General features: G+C 37.9%; 1 protein-coding gene across 1 annotated transcript; it reads right to left on the reverse strand.

Annotated features, from left to right (window-relative positions):
* Positions 1–6,204: 6,204 nt before the first annotated feature.
* Positions 6,205–18,638, reverse strand: LOC104621495 (receptor-interacting serine/threonine-protein kinase 2-like). The gene is made up of 11 exons (XM_010288004.1): positions 18,487–18,638; positions 16,131–16,284; positions 15,774–15,929; positions 15,487–15,632; positions 13,583–13,632; positions 12,328–12,489; positions 11,524–11,609; positions 9,813–9,881; positions 8,868–9,036; positions 7,822–7,974; positions 6,205–6,527 (listed from the first exon to the last, which is right to left on the reverse strand). The coding sequence occupies exons 1-11, from the start codon at positions 18,636–18,638 to the stop codon at positions 6,205–6,207; spliced, it is 1,620 nt and encodes a 539-aa protein (XP_010286306.1).
* Between the last annotated feature and the right edge of the window lie 2,317 nt (positions 18,639–20,955).

Genomic DNA, 20,955 nt, shown 5'->3' on the forward strand with positions numbered 1-20,955 from the left:
AGAATACATGTTTTAGTGGTGCTCTCAGTAAACATTTAAGAGATTGACAGAAATCTTGCTTGATAAAGATTGCCTTTTTAAAGATGGAAAAGATTTTCATTGTATTTGAGAGAAGATGACCTGCAGAGAAGCAAAAATGTAGGAGTGCTTCCTTTTCTGGTTTAGAATTCACAGAAACACTGTAAAGGGTGGATATAATCCCTAGGGCTCTTTAATTCAGGTTTTCTCTATTCCATCTTCCTATAGCTGACTTGCTAACAGGCACATGACTTCACATGTAGATTTTAGTGAAATAAATAGTGATTGAGTTACAGCATAGTTATAAATATTCATGTTATGTCACTCCCAGCAAAAAGACATTGATTTCTCCTTTAAATCACTTTAAACATTTGTATTTTGCATACAGGGAAAAGGCTTAGCAAATCACTGTTGTTTATATTAATTTTGTCAACTAAAGAGTCCTTGTTCAGGTTAAAAAAAAAAAAAAGTTCCATGAATATTGCTAATTGCTGTGGGTGTGGGAAAGGAGACTGTCTTCATAACGGCCTTTAAATCTTTTTGAGCACCTGCTTGAAAGCAACTCCAGAATCATAAAGCCATAAGAACAGACAACTGGGTGGTACCAGGTCCTCTGTTTCATCACTGCATATTCACTACTGCAGCTCCAGACTCTCATATCTTCCCTTTGCCTCCTCTTTGCTAGCCCAAACAAACACAATTTTATCAACTTGTCCTTAACGTGTCAGGTTTCCTCACTGCTTATCAGCCTTCCTCTCTCTTCTGGGCTCTCCTCAGTCCATGCTTAGAGCTGAATACTGTTTTCCAGCTAAAACATTGCCAGCGTGAAATGGAAAACAATGGTTACTTCGGCACCTTGTACACACACAAGTGAACATGGCAGGCACTCACCTCACAGTGTTTTCCTTCTAGTTTCCTGTTCTTTTGTGACAGGACGCTATCACAGCACATGTAAGTGGCATAAAGACAATTCTGTTGGGAATATATTTTGCAACTATTCCAAGGTCAAAAGTCTCGTACATTTGGGGTTTTTTTCATTTTCCAGATGTATTCCTTAGTCATTTCTCTCAAGCTGTTTTTCCCCAGGTAACATTCTAATGAGCCGAAAAAAAGCTTTGAGCCCTTTTTGGTCAACAAAGGAAAACAAATGTAATGTTGGTAGTCATTCTATTACCTAATATGAACTCTTTTTCCGTGAAAACTAAAGAAAGGACTAACTGTACAGAACTTTCTGGAGTACAGCCAGGTTACTTCTGAAGGGCTGAAATTCAGCTGCGCTTTCTGTTTGTACGGATCTTGCTTTTGGTATGTGGAAAGTTCAAGACCAACAGTTGGAAGTAGGTGTTGCAATACTTTGGAATGTTATCACATTTCAAGGGGTGAAGAAGTTTTTATTCTAAATCACTGCCATTTAACTCAGCTCGGTTGAATGAGTCTACAGTTTCTTCAACTGATGCATCGTTTAGTTCTGTGGAAGAGGAAAGATCAACCTTAAAGTCCAGCGAAGATGTCTGAGGCTATAGATCTGTGTAACTCTTACTCGGGATGTATTCTTGGCAAAGAGAAGTAAAGGCAGGAAATAACAAACTACTGATCACAAATTTCTGTCATATCAACACAAGAGCTGGAAATAGTACATCTGAGCTTCTTGTCTACCATTTTTGTCTTGTTGGGATTAAGCAAAATGCAATGCTGCAACTACCAGCAGCCTTTCTTTAACATATGCTGAATTTAACTCTACAATTAATGTATTCTTGCAGCTACAGTAACTTGAATGTAACACAAATAACTCATTAAATATGTTCTTCTCAGACCTTATCAGGTAGTTTAATTTATGGTGCACTTACCTTCAAAATCCAAGAGTTTTGTTTAACTCGGTCAACATACCAGCTGTCAAGTCAACCGTGCACTCCGTAAAGGGAATGTAGTACCAGGCAAAGCAAGCAAGGGATTACTTCCTTTGATAGGGAACAAAATCAAAACTATGCTAAGGCTTTTTGAGCTCTAGTATAGTATTTTGCAAAGAGGGCAGGAAAAGAATGAAAGGCAATATAGTGCAAGATAAGATTTCTTTGTGCATAAAACACCCCAGCAGTCTTAGAGACAATATATATTGCTGTAGGAGAGCATAGTTAATAGCTGTATAGCACCACAATCAATAAATAGCAGTAAAGAAACCTAAATTCTCTATGCCTGCCTTGATGATGGTTGGGTCCTTCCCTAACATACCATTCCCACAAGTGTTTATATATTCACTTAACTTTCCTTACAAATCTTCACATGAATAGCTTAAGTAAAACTGTGCAAGAATGAAAACATTTAAAAGGTTATGTGGAATTCAGACTTGAAACAATAAGATAAAAATTGTTGAGGTTTAGTATATTTTGATTAGTGCTTTAGTTTGTCCACATTTTAGATTACCCAACTTGGTGTAAAATTAGCAGTTTTGTACATCAGCTGCTGTGCTGGCTGTGGCTGGGATGGAGATAATTTTCTTCACCGTAGCTAGTGTGGGGCTCTGTTTGGGATTTGTGCTGGAAACAGCGCTGATAACACAGGGATGCTTTTGTTATTGCTGAGCAGTGCTGGCACAGAGTCAGGGCCTTTTCTGCTCCTCACCCCACCCCACCTGCGAGCAGGCTGGGGGTGCACAAGAAGCTGGGAGGGGACACAGCGGGGACTCCGGCTGCCCAAAGGGATATCCCATACAGTATGGCGTCATGCGCGGCATATAAAGCTGGGGGAAGCAGAAGGAAGGGGGAAACATTCAGACTGATGGCATTTGTCTTCCCATGTAACCGCTATGCGTGATGGAGCCCTACTCTCCTGGAGATGGCTGAACACCCGCCTGCCTCTGGGGAGTGGTGAATGAATCCCTCGCTTTGCTTGCACACACAGCTTTTGCTTTACCTATGAACCTGTCTTTATCATCTCAACCCATGAGTTTTCTCACTTTTACTCTTCCAATTCTCTCCCCCGTCCCACCAGGGGGTGTGAGCAAGCAGCTGTGGGCTTACTTGCTGGCTCAGGTTAAACCACGACAGCAGTCCATTAGTGCACTTTTTAAAATTTTGTAGACTAGTATTTTATGAATCTGCACTTGTTGCCTTCCTCTATTGTTCTCTGGAACTCTATTTTTGACAGGCACTGGTAACAACTATTGAGTGGTATATATAGCTTCATTTGTTTTGCACTCTACTGGAAAGACTAATCTCTTGGACATTTCATTCCAGTACCTCAGAATAATTTTCCATAAAGTAACCTCAAACAAATTCTAGTGCAGACATTCTTGCATTGCAGGAAATATCCAAGCTAAGATAAAGGTGTTGTATAGATAGGAAAAAGGGCAAGGGACAGTCATCCATTTACACGTCAGCACAAGATAGCTGCAGCCAGCATCAAGAAGAAAAATATATTACAATGAAAGCAAAAAACCCTATCTGCCTAGTCCACTTACTGATCCTTTAATAAATCCAACTAGCTTTATAGAATTTGAATATGACTTACAATTTTTAACATCTATTGTAGTTTTGTCTTTTCTGAGTAACTGTAAGAGTTTTACTAATCACTTTGGTCAGTCCTGAAGTGTCTTTTTATTATTACCTTTGCTGTTTTCTAGAGTTACCCATGCTTTATATTTCCTTCCTGGGACTCTAGACATTCTTTACATACAAGCCTCGTTTCTTCCCATAGATACTAAAGAACAGTTTGATTCTTCTATCTTTACTCTTGCTCGATGTCATTTATTCTATATTGTATTGTGATGTCAAGAGAACTGCAGAACAGAGGCAAGGACAATAAAAATCTTAGCTAACGAACTATCTTGGATGCAAGCAGAATACCGTAAGCTTTAAGCAGTTTGATATTTCACATCAGTGATCAACATATTACATTAATGTGTCTTTGTTACATAGCCAACACATTATAGGCCTTACAAAAGTATGTATTTTTGGTGAGACAAAATGAAATTATGCTAGTTTCAGGTCACTGTATTCTAATTTTGTGTCAAAACCTTTTATATCAGCAGCAGTTTCATTTCAATAAACTAGTAGCATCCCTTCAAAATACCACTCAAAGATTCTCAACAGCTGCAACTGTCAAACCAACCCCAAAATCTAAATGTTTGTATTACTCAAGGGAGAGTTATGAGGAAGTCTACACATGTGGCTACATCAGCTTAAGTATGTTTAATAGCAAGGCTTTGGCAGTAGCATAGCTAGTTACTACAATGCTTTTAGCGAAAGTATCAATGCAAAGAAAATCTCAAACTCAGGCATTGACTTCAGTTGAGCAAGGTGGCAAAGATCTGATCACAGATAGACTTAAGTAAAATATCTAAAGAATTCTATTCAGGCTGTTTTGAACATGAAGTAACAAATTTGCCTCTTTTGTAGTTAGTTACAAACTGTCTTCTTGGGTAATCTTTTAAAAATTTGAGTAAGCATGATAGTAGTAGATTTAGCTCTAAGGTCACATCCTATTACAAATACTTAAATTGAAAAGCTAAGTACAAGGATAACAAAAATCCATCTGGAAAAATAGAAAACTTGTGCTCCCACTGGTTTGATGCCGGTTCTGCAATTAACAGTTAAGACTGGCTTTAGGTCTGGCATCAAATGATATTCTCAAGTAAGCAGCTGTTTCAAGAAGAGAGCCAAAACTGTTTGTCAAAAACATAATGACAAAAATTAGCATAGCCTGCCAGTTGGCACATCTTTCACAGACGTATAGTGTCCAGCAGAACAACTGAATGGGGTAATTTTTGAAAGCTGATAATTAAGTTTCAACAATATTGCCAGTTTCCCTCTTAAAAGTCTGTAAATATTTCCCACAGGTGAATGATTATCTGTTTTACTCTGATTATTTTATGCCTTCTAAACAGGCAAAACACCATGACAGCAGTTCTTTTCCTCACAAGCAAGACATCCTTTTTTAGTAGAGACTGATCTAGTCTGTTGGAAGTTCCCATTTAAAGCGGAGATTGAAAAAAAAAAAATTAGCAGTGAAATAGATGTTTATCTCCTTTAATAGGCAAAAATATTTTCAACATATTCTGATAGACATTGCTTTTAATTGTAACAATATATTATCTCAAGGTAGTCTTAAAGCTTAATGAATTTACATTAAAAAATGTTTATGGTTCCAGCAGCATTATAGTATGTGATGTGACGAATTTCTTATATCTTAGGTAAGCCTAGAAAACACATCATCCTTGTATTTAAAATTGCAACCTGCCAAACTACTGAATTCAATAAACAGTTTGAAACTGTAGAGAGAACAAATGTAACATAGGGAAACAGAGTAACATGGTTTTGCATTTGAAATACTTGTAGATTGTATAACAAGTTCTCATGTTAATCCAGTGCCATGAAGCTTGAAGCAATTCCATTGTGCCTTAAAAAAACCAGCATCTTCTATAACCTCATTTTCATTATAATTAAAATAATCTTACTACTTCCCTTCATAGTTCAACAGAAGCACTGTTTCAAATGATCACCTTGGTACCTTTTCCTCCTAATTTTACATTTGAACTGCAGACATACTTAGAGAACCACACGGATGTAAGGTGTTAACTTTTTTCCATTCAGTAAATACTTTAAGCGCCACCTCTCCAAAGTGCTGCTTTCAGTGCCCCATTTTTAGAGTGTATCACCATTTGTGAATGAAAATAAAATAATTTTTATGCATAATATAAAATTTCCATATCTTAAGGCCCTGTTAAAGAAATATTTCTTGATTCTCTTAACCTTTCATTCTAATGGCTGGCTCAGATATGAGTTCAGTGAAAGGCAGTAATCTTTTTCTCCTCATCCAGTACCCTGTTTGCTATTCTTATTTGTAAGGATTTAGTAACAGCTATTCTTCCATAGTGTTATGATCCATTTTCCTCCCATCTAAAAAAAAAGGAAAAAAATCAAGGAATAAGATGTCATCTGACTTGAATTATATTTCTTGTGGCACACATTGCACTCCTCCCATCTCTGAGGTCCAAATTAGTATTTGTTACACCAGTGTTGGTAATTTCTACAGGCAGTGGTTGACTTGACCTTTTAATCCAGCTAACTTTTTCCACTAGAGGACTAAAATCATGGGCAGTAGGAATGATTGACTTCAGTCAGTGGGTTATGAGGAATTGATGTGAATCATTGCCATTCCAAATTACCAGTGCTCTGATCCATGAATAAGTCACAACAAGAGCCTCTTTACCTTAGAAGGACTGTCTGGGCAATGGCTGCCTCGTCCCAGAGGACTACATTTGGTCACTGAAAGTGCAGTCACTACAACCTGTGCTGCGCTCTCTCCAAGGCAAAGGCAAGTGTCCAGCAATGCCCGAGCACGGCCAGTCACTGTGGGGTAAGAGGTAATTGTTTCGTAATCCATTCGTGACAATGTTTGCTGTGAGCGAAGGATATCAAGGATGTGGTTGAGGCGTCCTTCTGTCATGCAGCTCAGTATGGTCTGTCTCTGGCAGGCTAGTATTTGACAGCAGTTTCTTTTGCAGCAAGGATCTCGAGTGAAAAGGAAACAAAATCAGATAAACTAAGTGCTCTTTTCTTCCAGGAGTTGTTAGCAAGTGATAACATCAACACCAGAAATATAAACTCAGTTGAGGAAAGGATCAGGAAGAGTTAGTATATTTGCATGCTCTGTTTAAAACTAGTCCAATGTACTTTGATCTTTTGTTCAAAACTCATGAAGATCAGATTACTGAAACTAAGTGTTTCTAAAGATAATATTAAGTGCTCAGATTGTGTAAGGGGAGATTTGCAGGTCTCGTGCTGTTCATCTAGCATCTGCATCAAACTTTATGCAAAGCAGCTTGGCTCGACATAGATGAGAAAACTTTGTCCTGTAGAAAGCGGAAGAACAGATAATAGGTAGTTGAGGGTAGTAGGACTGTTTGTATTGTGAAACTGGGAACTTGAATATGTGTCAAAGCCAAGCTAGTAACAAAAGTAGTAACTCTCGGCAAAATGATCAAGAACTTTGGATTCTGTCTCTCTTCACAAACTGATTAGAATACTTAGTAATGACATTAGGGTTTTTAATATACAGTAAATACCATAGACCAAGAGAAAAATTAGTAACCAAAAGCCATTGTTGCTTTGGAGACCATGCCTCTGTCATTCTGATTGTTCCCAGCAGAGTTCTGTGGTGAACTTTTCCTGCATGAACTAGTCTGTTGATTTATCCAGAAGGTATGTCATCACTCAGAAGTAAATTGGAGAAGGATGGCCACACTAGATATGAGGACTGTCGTAGGCCAGCTTGCAGAAAGTTAGCAAAAAGCTTTATGAACTTTTCACCTACAAGCAGAGGTAGGCTTCACAAATCAGAAGCTGGCCTTTTCTGCCTCTGTTCAGTAGGAAAAAGTAAGATGGTCCCTCATCCTCCTGGTCACCCATTTCTGTAGTCAGTAGCTACTTTTGTAAAGGTATAGAATACACAGCTTAAAATTACAAAAATACCAGACTTAAACAACTAATGTCTTTCACATTCAATGTATGCTATGGGTTTTTTGTATTTTTATTATGGTCTTTTCCAAACTGTTTTCAGCCTGAATATGGCCCTGGGAAAAAAAGCCAATGTTCTCAGTGGCCAATGCCTGAACTTCTGAGAACGTAGGAGTTATACACAAACACATGAGACATTTGTATCATGTTTGGAGGAGTTATTACACTAAAGACCTGAAAATGTGCACAAAATTTAGAAAGAACTGTGTCCTCCAAACTTTAAACAATTTAATCACTAAGATCTGGCCAAGGAAAATATTGCCACCTCAAACTGGAAATGGGGTCTTACCTGTCACTGCTTGTTCCAGATGCATAGGTTGTGGTCTGTGCTTAAGAGCCAGCGGTGGGTCCTTCTGCTGATTGCTTTCTTTGCCTGCAGTTGAACCGTATAAAGGAACTGTGCAAAAGGAATTTGATTTTCTACTGTCAGAACCTGGGTGATCTAGAAGAAGTTTAAGATGAATCAGATGAGAGCCTTGAATGGAACACCAACAGATCATTATACACGTGTCAGCCACTGCAGAGGACTGGAACTGAAGTGAAAACTAACTTGAGAGTCCTTAGTTATTACTAGCTGTTCTCTGGGCCCTTGTTAATATATCATTATTCCTCAGAAGATTGTGGCATATATTACTACACAAATCTGACTTTTTCAAACTGTCGGTAGGAATTTGTTTCCGAAGTTATGGAACATTCTAGTCTGTCCATAAGTCTGACAGCTATTGATCAGAACTAGAATGCTTGGAAATGCAGATGTTGCTCTAAGCGAATTGACTTCCTATGGCTCAACTTCTCTATCCAAAGGCATGAGGAGTACAGAAAAAGCTTTTAAGGAAATATATCACTTTGCACACATTTGAACACTTTGACAGGACAAATCCATGTCGCAAAGACAAAGGAAGTTATTTGTATAGGAATGGCAATTACCAGGAATCATTCACATGTTCCTGGCAACACAGTCTTTTTATAACATATCTCCTGTTCTTATTGGTAAATTACAAAAAAGCAGTTATTCCTGGTGGCATAAGACAGCATGGGTCCCAGGAGGGACTTGTCCTGTCAAAACCAACAGGCAATATTTGATGTGTGAGGGAAAGGCAGCTGTACGTTACAGGTCAGGGTTCTAAAAAAATTTACCAAAAGAGGCTTTTTGATCTATACACTTAATCAAAAGGTATTGTGGCACCTCATGCTTCAAGTGATACCAGTAGAGGGCACAGCTGTACACTGAAGAAGGGACAATTTTACATGGAAAATAGCATGTATATGGAACAACTGGTAATATTTATCCTTTTCTTAGAATAGTTGGAGCTGAATATGTTTCAAGATAGAGACCTTTCTTTGTTCTTGTGTTCTGTGGGATAGTATTTGACAGACCCATCTCAAGAATATTTTCTCTTCCTGTATTATTTGCACTGCTATCAAATAGAATAGTTGACAAGCTTGGCACTACAAAAGGAATTTTCTTGCTGATTATGTGATTGGGTTTTGGTGAACAGATGACCTGAAAAAGATCAAAATAGAGAAGAATTATATTCTTGGAACTTCTGTTCCAAAACCTTTTTTAAGCAGCTTTCTTTTGGAATATCAGGCAGTAATATCACAGTGCAGGGCAGGGTGGGTATATGCAGCTGCTGGGCCTACAGACATACATAATTCAACTTCAGCTGGTTACCTTGGCTCACCGTGGCAGCACAGAGCCATAGCTAACTGTCCTAGAATGCTTCTGCAGCCTGTGCTGCGAGCAGCCATGGTGTCACCAGAACTTGAGCTGTTTAAAGCTAGCTCTGATCCAGGCATGTGAGCTTCAGTTCTCTCTCTGTATCTTTCAGTATTGGCAGGCCTGCCACAAGCACCAAAAATCACTTTGAAAATGGGATTGAACTGTATTTTGGAGTGATCACAAAGCAGTTAGCCTTGATCTGAGAAAATTGGTTGAAAATGCTAAAATTTAGCCCAAGACTTTTTCCAGCCATCATTTCGAACACGCTACAAGAAAGGTTAGATTTCTGCCATTTCGCTAGGACCTCTTCAAGAAGGAGAGGTTTCAGAGCAATTCTTAAATGGAGGAGGTTGTATTTGCAAGAGCAACATCAGAGTCAGCTGCTCGGAAAAAGGTAAAACAGTGGATTTTGTTGGTTAACTGGATGGAGTTATCCTTGCTAGGGACATTTTGCCCCACTTTGCTCCATTTTGTTTGTATTCTACATTGTCAGGGCTGGCAGGAGAAACAAGCAGCTTATGAAATACACTTGTAAAACTCTCATGCCACATACTCACCTCTCTATTGCATATGCCTGTCTGCAACATGTATGTTTCTGAACCTTTGCATGCATTAAGTGCCATCTCCTGGAAAAAATAGCACAGTAACTCTAGTAAGTATACATATGGTTAGTTCAATTCACACTTCAAGAGCAACACACTGAAAGTTTATGCTGGCAATATATATTATACACTCAGGTACACTGATATATATAGTAACAGTGAATTGCACAGAGCAATTTTGCATTATAACACACATAAGCAGACATAGAATCTGACACAACTCTACCCTGTTACTATTTCTGCTGTTTCAAATTTATTTTAAAACCCAGTTTTGAATCATGCAGGGGAAGGTGAAAATAGCCCTGTGTTGAAAGAGAGAGATTGGGCTAGCTATAACATGTTTTCCTTTAAGTATCCAAACAGCAGGACCATCCTGTGTTTAGTATGCCAAACAGGCTGCAATAAGGATGTGTCAATACTTGTAACTTTTTACCATTTTGTACATCTGCAGCAGATTTGTTCAACTATTTTCGGTTTTTATACTTCAATGCTTATGAATCGATCCATTTTCAAGAATCTCCAGTAGCATTTTCACAGTCATTTTGGACATATCAGTTCAGTTGTTTGAACAATAAATAGTGCTCTTTGCTAACTTAGCAAATAGAAAAATAAAACCTTGCTCAAGGGAGATTGAAGAATTAGATTATAGAGTATTTGGCAGTAGAGTCCTAAATAAACTTCAACAGTAGTAAAAATGTCTTGGAGTATAACCATGCCACCTATTAAAACATTGGTCAAGTCTGTTCTATAATCCCAGAAGGTGATTGCAACATGTGGAAATAGTCCAGCATGCATCAACGTAAACAACTCGCATAAGCACAGTGGTGAAACCAACAACACAGCATGGGTGTAAATGGAATCAGAATACTTGTCCAAGGGTTGAAGCATGTGTCACTAGTTTTCCCACTATGACTAAATTAACTAGATAGGCTATAACTATATTTGTGGCAGATTGGTGCCAGATTTCCCATGGCAACGTAGACATATATGGACTTAGCTGTATCCCTCAGTTGTTGGCTGTTCCCCATCCATTCCTGTGGTATCAGAGAACCCTCTTAGACCCTAGGACAAGCAGCATCTTGTGCCTGAAGCATATCAATTTAGAAACAGCAAAGCATACAAAGAAAAGTGCTGGTACTGGTATTGCTGCAGCAGCTACTGTTGGTGTCCAGGTTTTGGAATAAATTTCTTACCAGTACATACAACAAAAATTGCCCTTGATTCTAGCCCTAACCTGATCTACTTGAGGCTTATATTTGTTCTCACTCACATAGCTACTGTCGGTGTCCAGGTTTTGGAATAAATTTACCAGTACATTCAACAAAAATTGCCCTTGATTCTAGCCCTAACCTGATCTACTTGAGGCTTATATTTGTTCTCACTCACATGGGCTTACCAGCCTGACTACAGCTGGTGACTGGAAAGAGAAGCTCCCCTATTTTTCTAATCTCAGGTAGAAATTGGTATGGTTTCTAGAGAACCTCACAAGATCTACTTTCTGTAATTCCTGAATGAACCTGAAGTACCAAAAGGTACTCTCCAGCTCTCTGGCATGTCCAATAAAACAATGAAGACAAAACCTTTTCTGGTTTTGGACCACAAAGATTGCAATTGAAAGAATCAAGTCATGCCCTTATAGGAGAACAAAACTTAGTTTTGCACTAACCTTTGCATCCATCAGATTGTAGATTGCAGTGGAAATTGCCTCCTTATTTATACTTGTCAAAATTCCATTTAGAAGGTCTACACATTCTGAAGGGGTAATAGAGCATTTTAGCAATTTAAGTACCACATTGCATATGGAAGCGTTTCTATATTTAGGCATCAGTGTATTGCAACTAACTTCACTATTATGTTGAGTAGCTGGATGAACCTTATGAAATTAGTTTAATATAACTTCTACGTCATAACTCCTCTCAGTTTCCTTTTTGAACGGATTTTAAAGAACGGTTACAGTCACATTGAAATCACATTTTCTTAAATGTTCATACAGATGCAGTGAACTTACTTGCAAAAGATTTAGACATGACTGTATAAATCTATCACAGTAAAATTATATGCACATTGCTTCCTCAGCACTTTAGCTTTTCTTGGCTATCTTTTTAGAAAGGTATGATAAACATAACAATTCCACTAAAGTAAACAATGATAGCACACTTCAAAAGGGAAGTGATTATGCACTGGAATCAAGAAATGTTGGAGACAGGTTGATCTGTGTTAAACTAGTATATATAGTTGATAATATTCCTTCCTTTGTTTGCACTCATTTTTACTTTCTACTAAACACAATTTTGGAGGTAAGCAATCCATTTCTGGTAGGAAGCTTCAGTTAGAAAAGCCATCTACAGTACTCTGATGATCTAAAGACTACCTCAGTTATTCAGTCATTGATTTAGAGTCCTAGAGCAATGTTCCCAGTAAGACTACCTCTGCCACAAATCTTGCAAAGAAAGAAAATCCTGAACCTTACCTGCAGTACATGGTCTATAATCTGGTTCTTGATGCCAGCACAGAGCGATAAAGTGCAACAGTCTATTCCTCTCGGGAAAATTGCTTGGAATAAACTTTTCTGAAATGCCAGGCCGCAAACTGCTGCGGATTCCTGTCAAAACTTCCAGCAGGGTTGTTTGGCCTGCAATTTATAGGAAAATGTCATTCCAAAAAATAAAGACCTCAGAACTCTCTTTAAATTATATTCAGTTGTTTTGTGTGTTTTAAAGCAAAGACTGCTTTTTTAAAAGCAAAAATATATTAGTATTGTTGCAAATAAATATGCTAACCTTTAACAATAACTACTTATTGCAACAGAACATTTCAGAGTAAAGAACTCTGTCCAAACAATAAGTCACAAATGGATATGTAAACACACATTGTAAACTACATGCGCAGATGCCTCAGGAATACATTTAATTATTATGGGTATTTTCTAAGCACACAGTTTGATATAAAGCATTACACCTGCATTGTAAGAATAGAACTCCTATTGTAAAACAAAAAAAAATCTACTTTGGGCAGCCACAAGATGGCAGCCATAAGCTGTATGAACATTAAGATACTATCCTATGCAGTATTTTTAAAACGTCCTTGGCCTGTAAAATACAGTTTGCCATGCAGAACCGAGCCAATAGCAAAGAAGCCTTTCCTTGATCTCCACCTCCATGAAACAGGGATCATTCCTAGACTGTGACAGTTATTATACAATGCTTTGCCAACTAAGTTCTTTAAAACTGCTCGCACTTTCATGTAAGAAGGTAAGATTCCCTGAGAATTAAGCATGAGCTGGCATTTCTTGATTGGGGTTTGAAACTCACAGGACCTTTAAAAATGAGCATTCTGCTCATCCAGTTAGCTACTTGTCACTAAAATGGTCCCTGATTTTAAAGTGACAATTGTCAAATATGTAGTGGCATTTTTTCTCACTAAAGGTAAATGGAAAACCCAACTCAGCAACAGAGTGCTTCAGCAAGCAGAGAGATGATACCCGACGGGTAGAGAAGCTACAACTTTCCCCTGCAGAAAGATCAGCTGCTTTGGAAACACAAAGTATTTGTTGAGGGATTCTAATCTTTACATCCCATAATGTGGAGCTATGTGCTGTAGCAGTAATATAAGGTAAAGGGACACCTGAAAAGACAGTGCTGTTTGTATCATAGTTTCCCTACAACAAGGAATTTGTGGAAAAGATGAAGGCAACAAAGTATGACATAAGCAAGAGGGATAAATACCTTCAAAAGGTTTCCGTCTGCTTAGGCTCTCCCAACACAGTATTCCAAAACTGGGAAAAAAAGAGCAGTGAAGGACCGTTCATTAGTTTGCAATCCAAATCTATGTTCTCATTTCCAAGAGAAAGTTTATTGGTTTAAGAGAAAGGAGTTTTTCAAGACAAAGTCTATCCAAGCCTTTCCTCGTTTGATGAGATCCTTTTTCTTGCATTATTAAGTTTCAGTTTTCAACTGAACTGCTCTTAAATAATACATCAGTTTGAATTAATTTTTTAAAACTAGGGTCAATTAGAATTACATTTCAGGTTACCACCCTATCTCCTTTTGCTCTTATGAATTTCAGAACCTTCTGTTCTCCTTTTTCTATCATTTTTGGGTTTGATTTTTTTTTCCCTCAAGTAATTTAAATAGCAACTGAATGAGCTGGACTTTTCTGCAGGTACTGTCAAGTGCATCAGTTAACCTACCAGAATTGATTCTGACCCACTGCGTGTAGATTTTCTTCAGCAAATTTTGATGGTGCTCCAAATGTCTTTTTCGTTTTCTAACATCCTAGGAAGTATTCCAGTGATACCATAGATCTACATATATAACCCACAATTCAGATGGTATAAAATATAGTTTGGTAAAAAGCTCAGTCTGTAAAATCAGAGGGAGAAGCAAGGAGGCTGCTGGAAGAGAGAAAGGCGGCTATGGATGAGTCAGAAGCAAAGCAATCAAAAGGGGAAGAAGCAGTTCCGGGACAAACTTATCTGCTTACTCATATCTTGCTTGTAGTGCTGAATTACAATGTTTAAAAGAACCTTCTTTCTCTTCTGCCTTATTTCCACATAAAATCTGAAAGTGCTTATACTTAAATACCCTCTAGCAAAGTATTAATGTAATGTGGACACACGTGTAATTTACATGTACTTAAGTAATATTTCATATATGGCACATACTTCCGTTTGCTGCACCACTGTGTAAATGTGCACCTGTCTCACGCACTGAGTCACATCTGAGCATCTAAAGTTATATAAGAGTGACAGGCTGGAAGATGAATTATGCCACCTGAAAGCAAGCCAGCACTCTTCCTGCACAGAAGTCTCGTGTTTATGAGTAACATCTGGTTAGTCACATCATTCATAGGTCTCTTCAAGTGTATGCATTGACTCATTTAGAGCCTGCCTCTGTGACAATAAATCAGGAGCTTAAAATTGTTGCCTCCATAAAACCTCTGAGAGCAGAAGGGTGATCACACTTAAAAGTTACTTATAATGTTAGTCCACAGGTTCTGCATGCCGATTGTAAGGATGAATATCCATACAGACAATAGTTGCAATTTGAAGTTGTCTCATTTGTTCAGGCAACCATGAAGCATGTAACATGTCCAGAAGGGACACATAGCAGTAGGTCAACTTCCTCCTTTGTATAAATCACCTTACTTAAAAAGTATGAATGCTTGAGTGGCTCAGTTATTCCAGCAGTGACTCCATAGGACTTAATGGGACGCTACTGAGAGAAAGGTCTTTTTACCTGGGCCTCATCTAGGCATCAACAGTTCTTCCTGAAACTAAAGCCAACAATAGTTCATGCTTAGAAGCCATGTGAATTGTAGTTATTAGGTTTTGAAATGTATATGAAAAAGTTTTGGCAGCTGTGTTACACTTTTTAAACATTTAGGTCCATTATATAAACATTTATATGGCAAACTTTGAGAACAGTTCTTAACCTTGCTATATTATTCACTAAATACAAGGAATTTCAATTTTAATTCACTGCTGTAACTGGCCTTATGTGGAACACCATCCTACTACATTATGTAGATCTGGCACTTTTACTGTGGTGTCTTTGAAAATAAGTATTTCAGCAACATTGCAGAATGTAGCAAGGACTAGGTATGACCTGCCCTTAGAAATCCCATTCACCTGTAAATATCACCTTCCTGGGAAGGAAGGCCACCTTCAAGTATTTCAGGAGGGAGATACACTAAATCCTGGTTTCTCCAATTGCAGTTTTGCAGGTCTGACCTCAGTTGCTGTTTCCTCCAGTTGGTCAGACCATAATCTGATATCTACAGAGATGGCAGAAAAAGTAAATTTTAGTAACAATACCTCAAGTCTTGGTATTAAATGTTGACTATTAGGATAAGTATATGCAACAATAGGACAATCACTGGATTTTACATTAGAAGGCTAAAAGTAGAAGCTCCCACCTTGGCTCTGTACTGCTCATCCAAAAGCACGTTGGAAGGTTTTAGGTTGCAGTGGCAGAAAGCAGGCTCGAGGCTGTGAAGGTAATGCAGCCCCTCAGCCACATCCAACAGGATCCTTATGAGTAAGGGAAATGGAAGTTCTGAGTACAGTTGATGCTAAGTAACACAAAAATACAAGTTTTGGTAGTATGAAAGTGTTGCTATTTACATTTTCATTTGACAATAGACAGAAGTATAATACAGAAGGTAAAGAACAGATTGACTCCAACAACTGTCCGTAATTTATATGCTGAGTGTTCTCTTTTGGCTGACCTTGTAATTAATTTTGTCACATATAAGATGACTTCTTGTATGTACCTCATGAATGAGTGAGTGGAGGGATCCATTGTTCATCCATTCAGTCACTATCCCCAGAAGTCCATGGTACTGGTAAATCCCAAGAGAAGGCAGGAGACGTTCAGACTCATAGCCTCTGACATTTGCTATATCCTGAAGTAGCAACTTCCACTGCCTGTAAAAAAAATAGCAAGGGTTAGAGGCAGATTAGACTGAAGGGAATTTCAGCTAGAGATGAGATAGCGTAGGACATGGAAATGAGAGATAACCATATGGTTGAACACAAGCTAACATAATTCTACCGATAAACCCAGTAGTATATCATCTTCCAAACAATTTAAGAAAATAAAGCAATCCCTTGCGTAATGTATTTTTCTAATATAATGTGAAAGACCTCTGGATGCTTTAATATGAACGTAAAAGCACAGTTTAAAGCAGGATTGAAGTGCAAAGGCAGGAGAAAGCACAATTGTATGAAATGCTAGATCAAGAAAAATCAAGTTTTTTCCTCTTACTGTCCCCAAGAACTTGTATTGTATCCTTTTGCTATTAGCAAGATCCACATTTGCAAGGAAATTATGATTTTCCATGCTTATCTAATGGGATCATATTATATAAGTGATACATGATATCATATAGCATGTCACAGAACGATAGAAAATTTAAGCCAAGTTCAGATTTTATGTAAGCAGTACCACTCTAGTGACTTTGCCAAATTTGATTCAAGTTCAACTGTGGTTGGATTGTAGACCTGAATTCAAACAGTTTATTTACAGAGAATAGCAAAGCTTTGCTTTGATCATAATCAGAAGAATAAAGTTTTGTTGTCTAAGGACTTCAAACAGTTACTTCTTCATGGACAGGAAACACTGAATTGTCAATTCAGTTGTGCCTTTTCATGGAAATAACTGAACTTCTGTCTTGAATTGAACTTCATTCAATTTTTGTTAATTGTATGTTTGATTTTAAAGATCTAATTATCTCTACTTTATGGTACTTGTGAGCTGAAAATTCATTGGAATTCATTCAAAGTTCAGTTGATTTCAACAGACCTGGAGCTCATTCTCATTATTCTAACCAGCCTTTACGTTGATACTTCAGTTTCAGTTTCTCATATTTACTGTATTGATTCACAACCCTGTAAACTGATCACTAGAAGTAATTCACAGCCCCACCTGTTTTCACACTTATTTCCACAAATCTAGATAGTTATCATCAGCACACAGTTAAACTTTTTGCAGCCAGAGTAAAACACAGTTTATTCTCCCAGATATCCTATGCACTGTGTAGCGTAAAGAGATCAGAACGGCAGAAAGAGACAAGCGGAACAGTGGCTTTAGTTTTAGGGAGCAAGTTTGAGGGAAAAGATGCCAAATCAGGGTAGCGTGTTAAATTCAAAGCAAAGTAAAATGTTGATTTCTGTAACTAACTATTTTGTTTTGGAGTTTGTTTGATTTAAAGAAAATGTGGACAGGGACAGAGGAAACTCTTTTCTTTAAAAAAGCTACCAAACAAAACAACATTGGTTCCAATTACAAAATCGCCCCCCCTCCCCCCAACCAAAAACCTTACAATTTTTAACTGTTCCCAAATTCTGGCAGCATTTGTTTTTTGAAGTATCACTGACAATTTAAACTGTCATTAAAAAAATATTTGTATGAAATACTGTTTTTTCCTCCCCACCTTTATAATGGAACAAATTAAACACTATGTATTCGAGTAGGATACTTTTGTATTTTCATTTTAACAAAAGCCACCTGAATGGCAGTGTTCTCAGTTAACAAGAGTAACTAGTCTGTAGATGCACATCAGACACTCCTTTTTTGATAAACAGTCAGGTCAGTGCATTCCCTAAAATACATTGGTCTTGCTTCATCAAAGTAGCTTGTGGTTATTCCTGGAAACTTTCTGTGCTTGTCGCACACTGGAATTTTGTGGTCAGTAAGCTGACGCCCATCAGTTACTCCTCTTGTTTTTATAATTAGGACACGTACACATCTTACTGCCCTGTAACCCTGACCATTCTCCCTTTCTCTTCCCATTTCTCTACTCCCTCACTTGTACGTGCTGGTTTAGATTAAATTCATCTGAGATCTCTTCAGGGATGTCCAGAAAGATGTAATACCATAGCATGCTGAGTATTACTGATCAGGGTTTGTAGACATTATTGTAGTAGAAATAGTTAATGACTTCAGGATTAGGCTCTACTTTTATAAATTTAAAAAAAAAAATCCAGAGCTTGCTTCTCAGGATTTCTAGGAATGGAGATGTGTTTAGGGATCAGATGATTCTGGACATGCTATGATTCATTTTGGTGCCATTGCTGCAGGTCTGTGCTGCCCACCTGCTGGCTTAGTTGGCCAAATAAGACACGTACCTCTCTGTAGTGTCCTGGCTGGTCAGCAGCTTCACCGAGATGTGAGTGTTCCACGAAATATGAAAGGCTTTGAGTGCAAAGCCTGAGCTTGTCCTGGTCAAGGTAAAGCTATCCAAGTCTTCCTGGGCTACTATAGGTAATGATTTGGCCATTTCTCAATGGCTGGCTTGGGGGAAAAAGAGGGCAGAAAAGAAAAAAGTTTTTAAGGAATACTTTTTGTCACTACAGCCAAAGCACAGTGAAGTTGCACCACCCCTTACTTCCCAAATAACTATTATCCTAATCCAACAGGCTTCCTTTTACCACTCTGTGTCAGACTTTCCTTATAAAGACAGGAATTGCACTAACTGCAAAGGAGTGTCTGGACCATAACTTGCCATCTGAGGCTGCAAGGTGCTCATTAATTGCTCATTATTATTTCCATCTGATGACTTTGAAATGCTGGGCCATTACTTATAATATAAAATGTGATTTTAAAGTGATACTGAATTATGTAGACAACTAGTATCTTACAGTTACATGCTAGACAAATATAGTTTCCCCCTTCTCATAAAAAAAGCACTCATTCAATAACTCACATTAGTGCATTCTGCATCATTCTTGCATATCTTCTTTCATACCACATCACATGTGAATGCAAAAGCGAGGTAGAAGGCAAATTTCCTGCTGCTGTAAGCTGTCAGAACTCTGCTAAGTGGAGTCATGTCTTTATAGCAGCAACTAATTTGGCCAGTACTCTCTGTGCAGTGCCTGTTTAGGGTCACCTGAATGTCTCAGACACATTGCATGGCAATGCATGTGGATTAGAGATAACGTCTGCAAAGCATCACTGTGTTACTACACGAGTAACATTTTTAATTACATCTGTGAAGCTACATTAGACTAGAGATAACCAAAAGTCAGTGGTGAAAGAGGAAAACAAACAAGCTAAGAAAATAGATGGGATAAAAATCGTTGGTAAAGATTACTGCAAGATCAGTGGTTGGTGAGTCAGAAGAACTCAAACTGGAATACTCCCTTTCTTCAGGGTCCAGTAAACCAAGGCTAGAAAAAGAAACACATGAGGGAACGGAAGTAACAAGGCCAAAAAAATTGAAGTAACCAGTAAAGCCTGTTGAGTGTGAATTGTGTCCTTCTAGAAGATAGGCTCTACAATAAGAGCTCCTGGGATGCAGAAGGCCTGAAGTCTGACTGAGCAGATCACTTGTTCTCCACAAGTAAAATACACAAAAACCTGAAGATAAATTAGCCTATGTTCATGGCTGAACTGCTTCTAGTTCATGACCAACTTATTTTTGGTCAATCTCGGTATCTCAGCTGTGCCATGCAGGTACATTTGCAATCAGCGGGGTACAAAGCTCAATTTTGCATTGAACCACAATCAAAATGCAAATAAGAATTCAGTAGCTAATTTACCAGTTTTAACAGTATTTGATTTTGAATGGAAAGCACAGTCGAACTTTTTGCTTTGCTAGATTATTGTAGTTTGAAAGCAACAGCTGCCTTAGGTGCTTTGCTTAAAGTTTCCTTAAAGACTAAATCAAATATGGTATGAGGCTGACAGAAGGGTTAAGAGTTTCAAAAAATTTGAAAAGATTCCTCTGAATGAAGATAAATTTCCAAATGAGCCATTTATCCTTTAAAGTCGCACAGAACACACAAATCTAAAAGGATCTAAAGGAGGTAATCGGAAGGCTGGCAGGAGCAAAATTGTGTCGCATTTTTATTGTATACTACAATAAATAATCATTTAAATAGCCAAAAGAATTTATTCAACTCCAAACATAGTACAAGGAAGATCACAAAAAAAAATTAATAATAGGCTCTAAACAGTTCCTGAAAGTATCTATTTTTATTTAAAATTGAATCAAGTAAAGCTAGAATGGTTTTTTTAACTCTTGCTAACTGGCTACTTAGATCAAAATAGAAACTAGCCATTAGCTCCTATTTTGGATTTGCCAAACCTAATTTAACCAGAAATTTTCTAAAAACAAGATGAAAACTACTTCAATCTTTCTGTTACAGACCATGACATGCCAGGCAGCGTTGTCCCTGTGTCTGAGTTTGTACATCTGTTTCCACACCCCAACTTAGTGTGATTTTCTAATAATGTCCAGAAGATTTTAATCCTAAAAGGAGAAATTTTTTAATCGTCCAGGGTGCCACACAGATTTCTAAAACAGTTGGAAGGACTAATACAGAATATGGGACTATCAGATAAAGTCTCTCTACCCCGCAGATTGCAAGTTTGGTACCGAAGCCATTTTTTCAATACTTCTGCTCTTCTGGATGCTTTTTCCTCTAGACCTTTTTAAAAACTCACTATGAAACCACAAAACCAATATTTCTTAGGTGACCTTTGCAATGAAGGGTTTCGTATTATTTTTACTAAGACACTAAAAGTCTCAGACAACTATGTCATCCTCCCCTAGCTGGGCAGGAGGGAGACTTCTTTAAAACCATTTATTT

The sequence above is a fragment of the Phaethon lepturus genome, unplaced genomic scaffold (assembly GCF_000687285.1).
Source record: "Phaethon lepturus isolate BGI_N335 unplaced genomic scaffold, ASM68728v1 scaffold2235, whole genome shotgun sequence".
Taxonomy (NCBI): domain Eukaryota; kingdom Metazoa; phylum Chordata; class Aves; order Phaethontiformes; family Phaethontidae; genus Phaethon; species Phaethon lepturus.

What these genes read in the sequence shown, in the direction of transcription:
- LOC104621495 (XM_010288004.1), bottom strand. Translation starts at nt 18,638, where the DNA reads ATGGCCAAATCATTACCTATAGTAGCCCAGGAAGACTTGGATAGCTTT. An exon ending in TCCACTCACTCATTCATGAG is followed by an intron (nt 15,930 to 16,130) that starts GTACATACAAGA and finishes TGTGTTACTTAG; the next exon opens with CATCAACTGTACTCAGAACT. An exon ending in ACAATCTGATGGATGCAAAG is followed by an intron (nt 9,882 to 11,523) that starts GTTAGTGCAAAA and finishes TATTTTTTCCAG; the next exon opens with GAGATGGCACTTAATGCATG.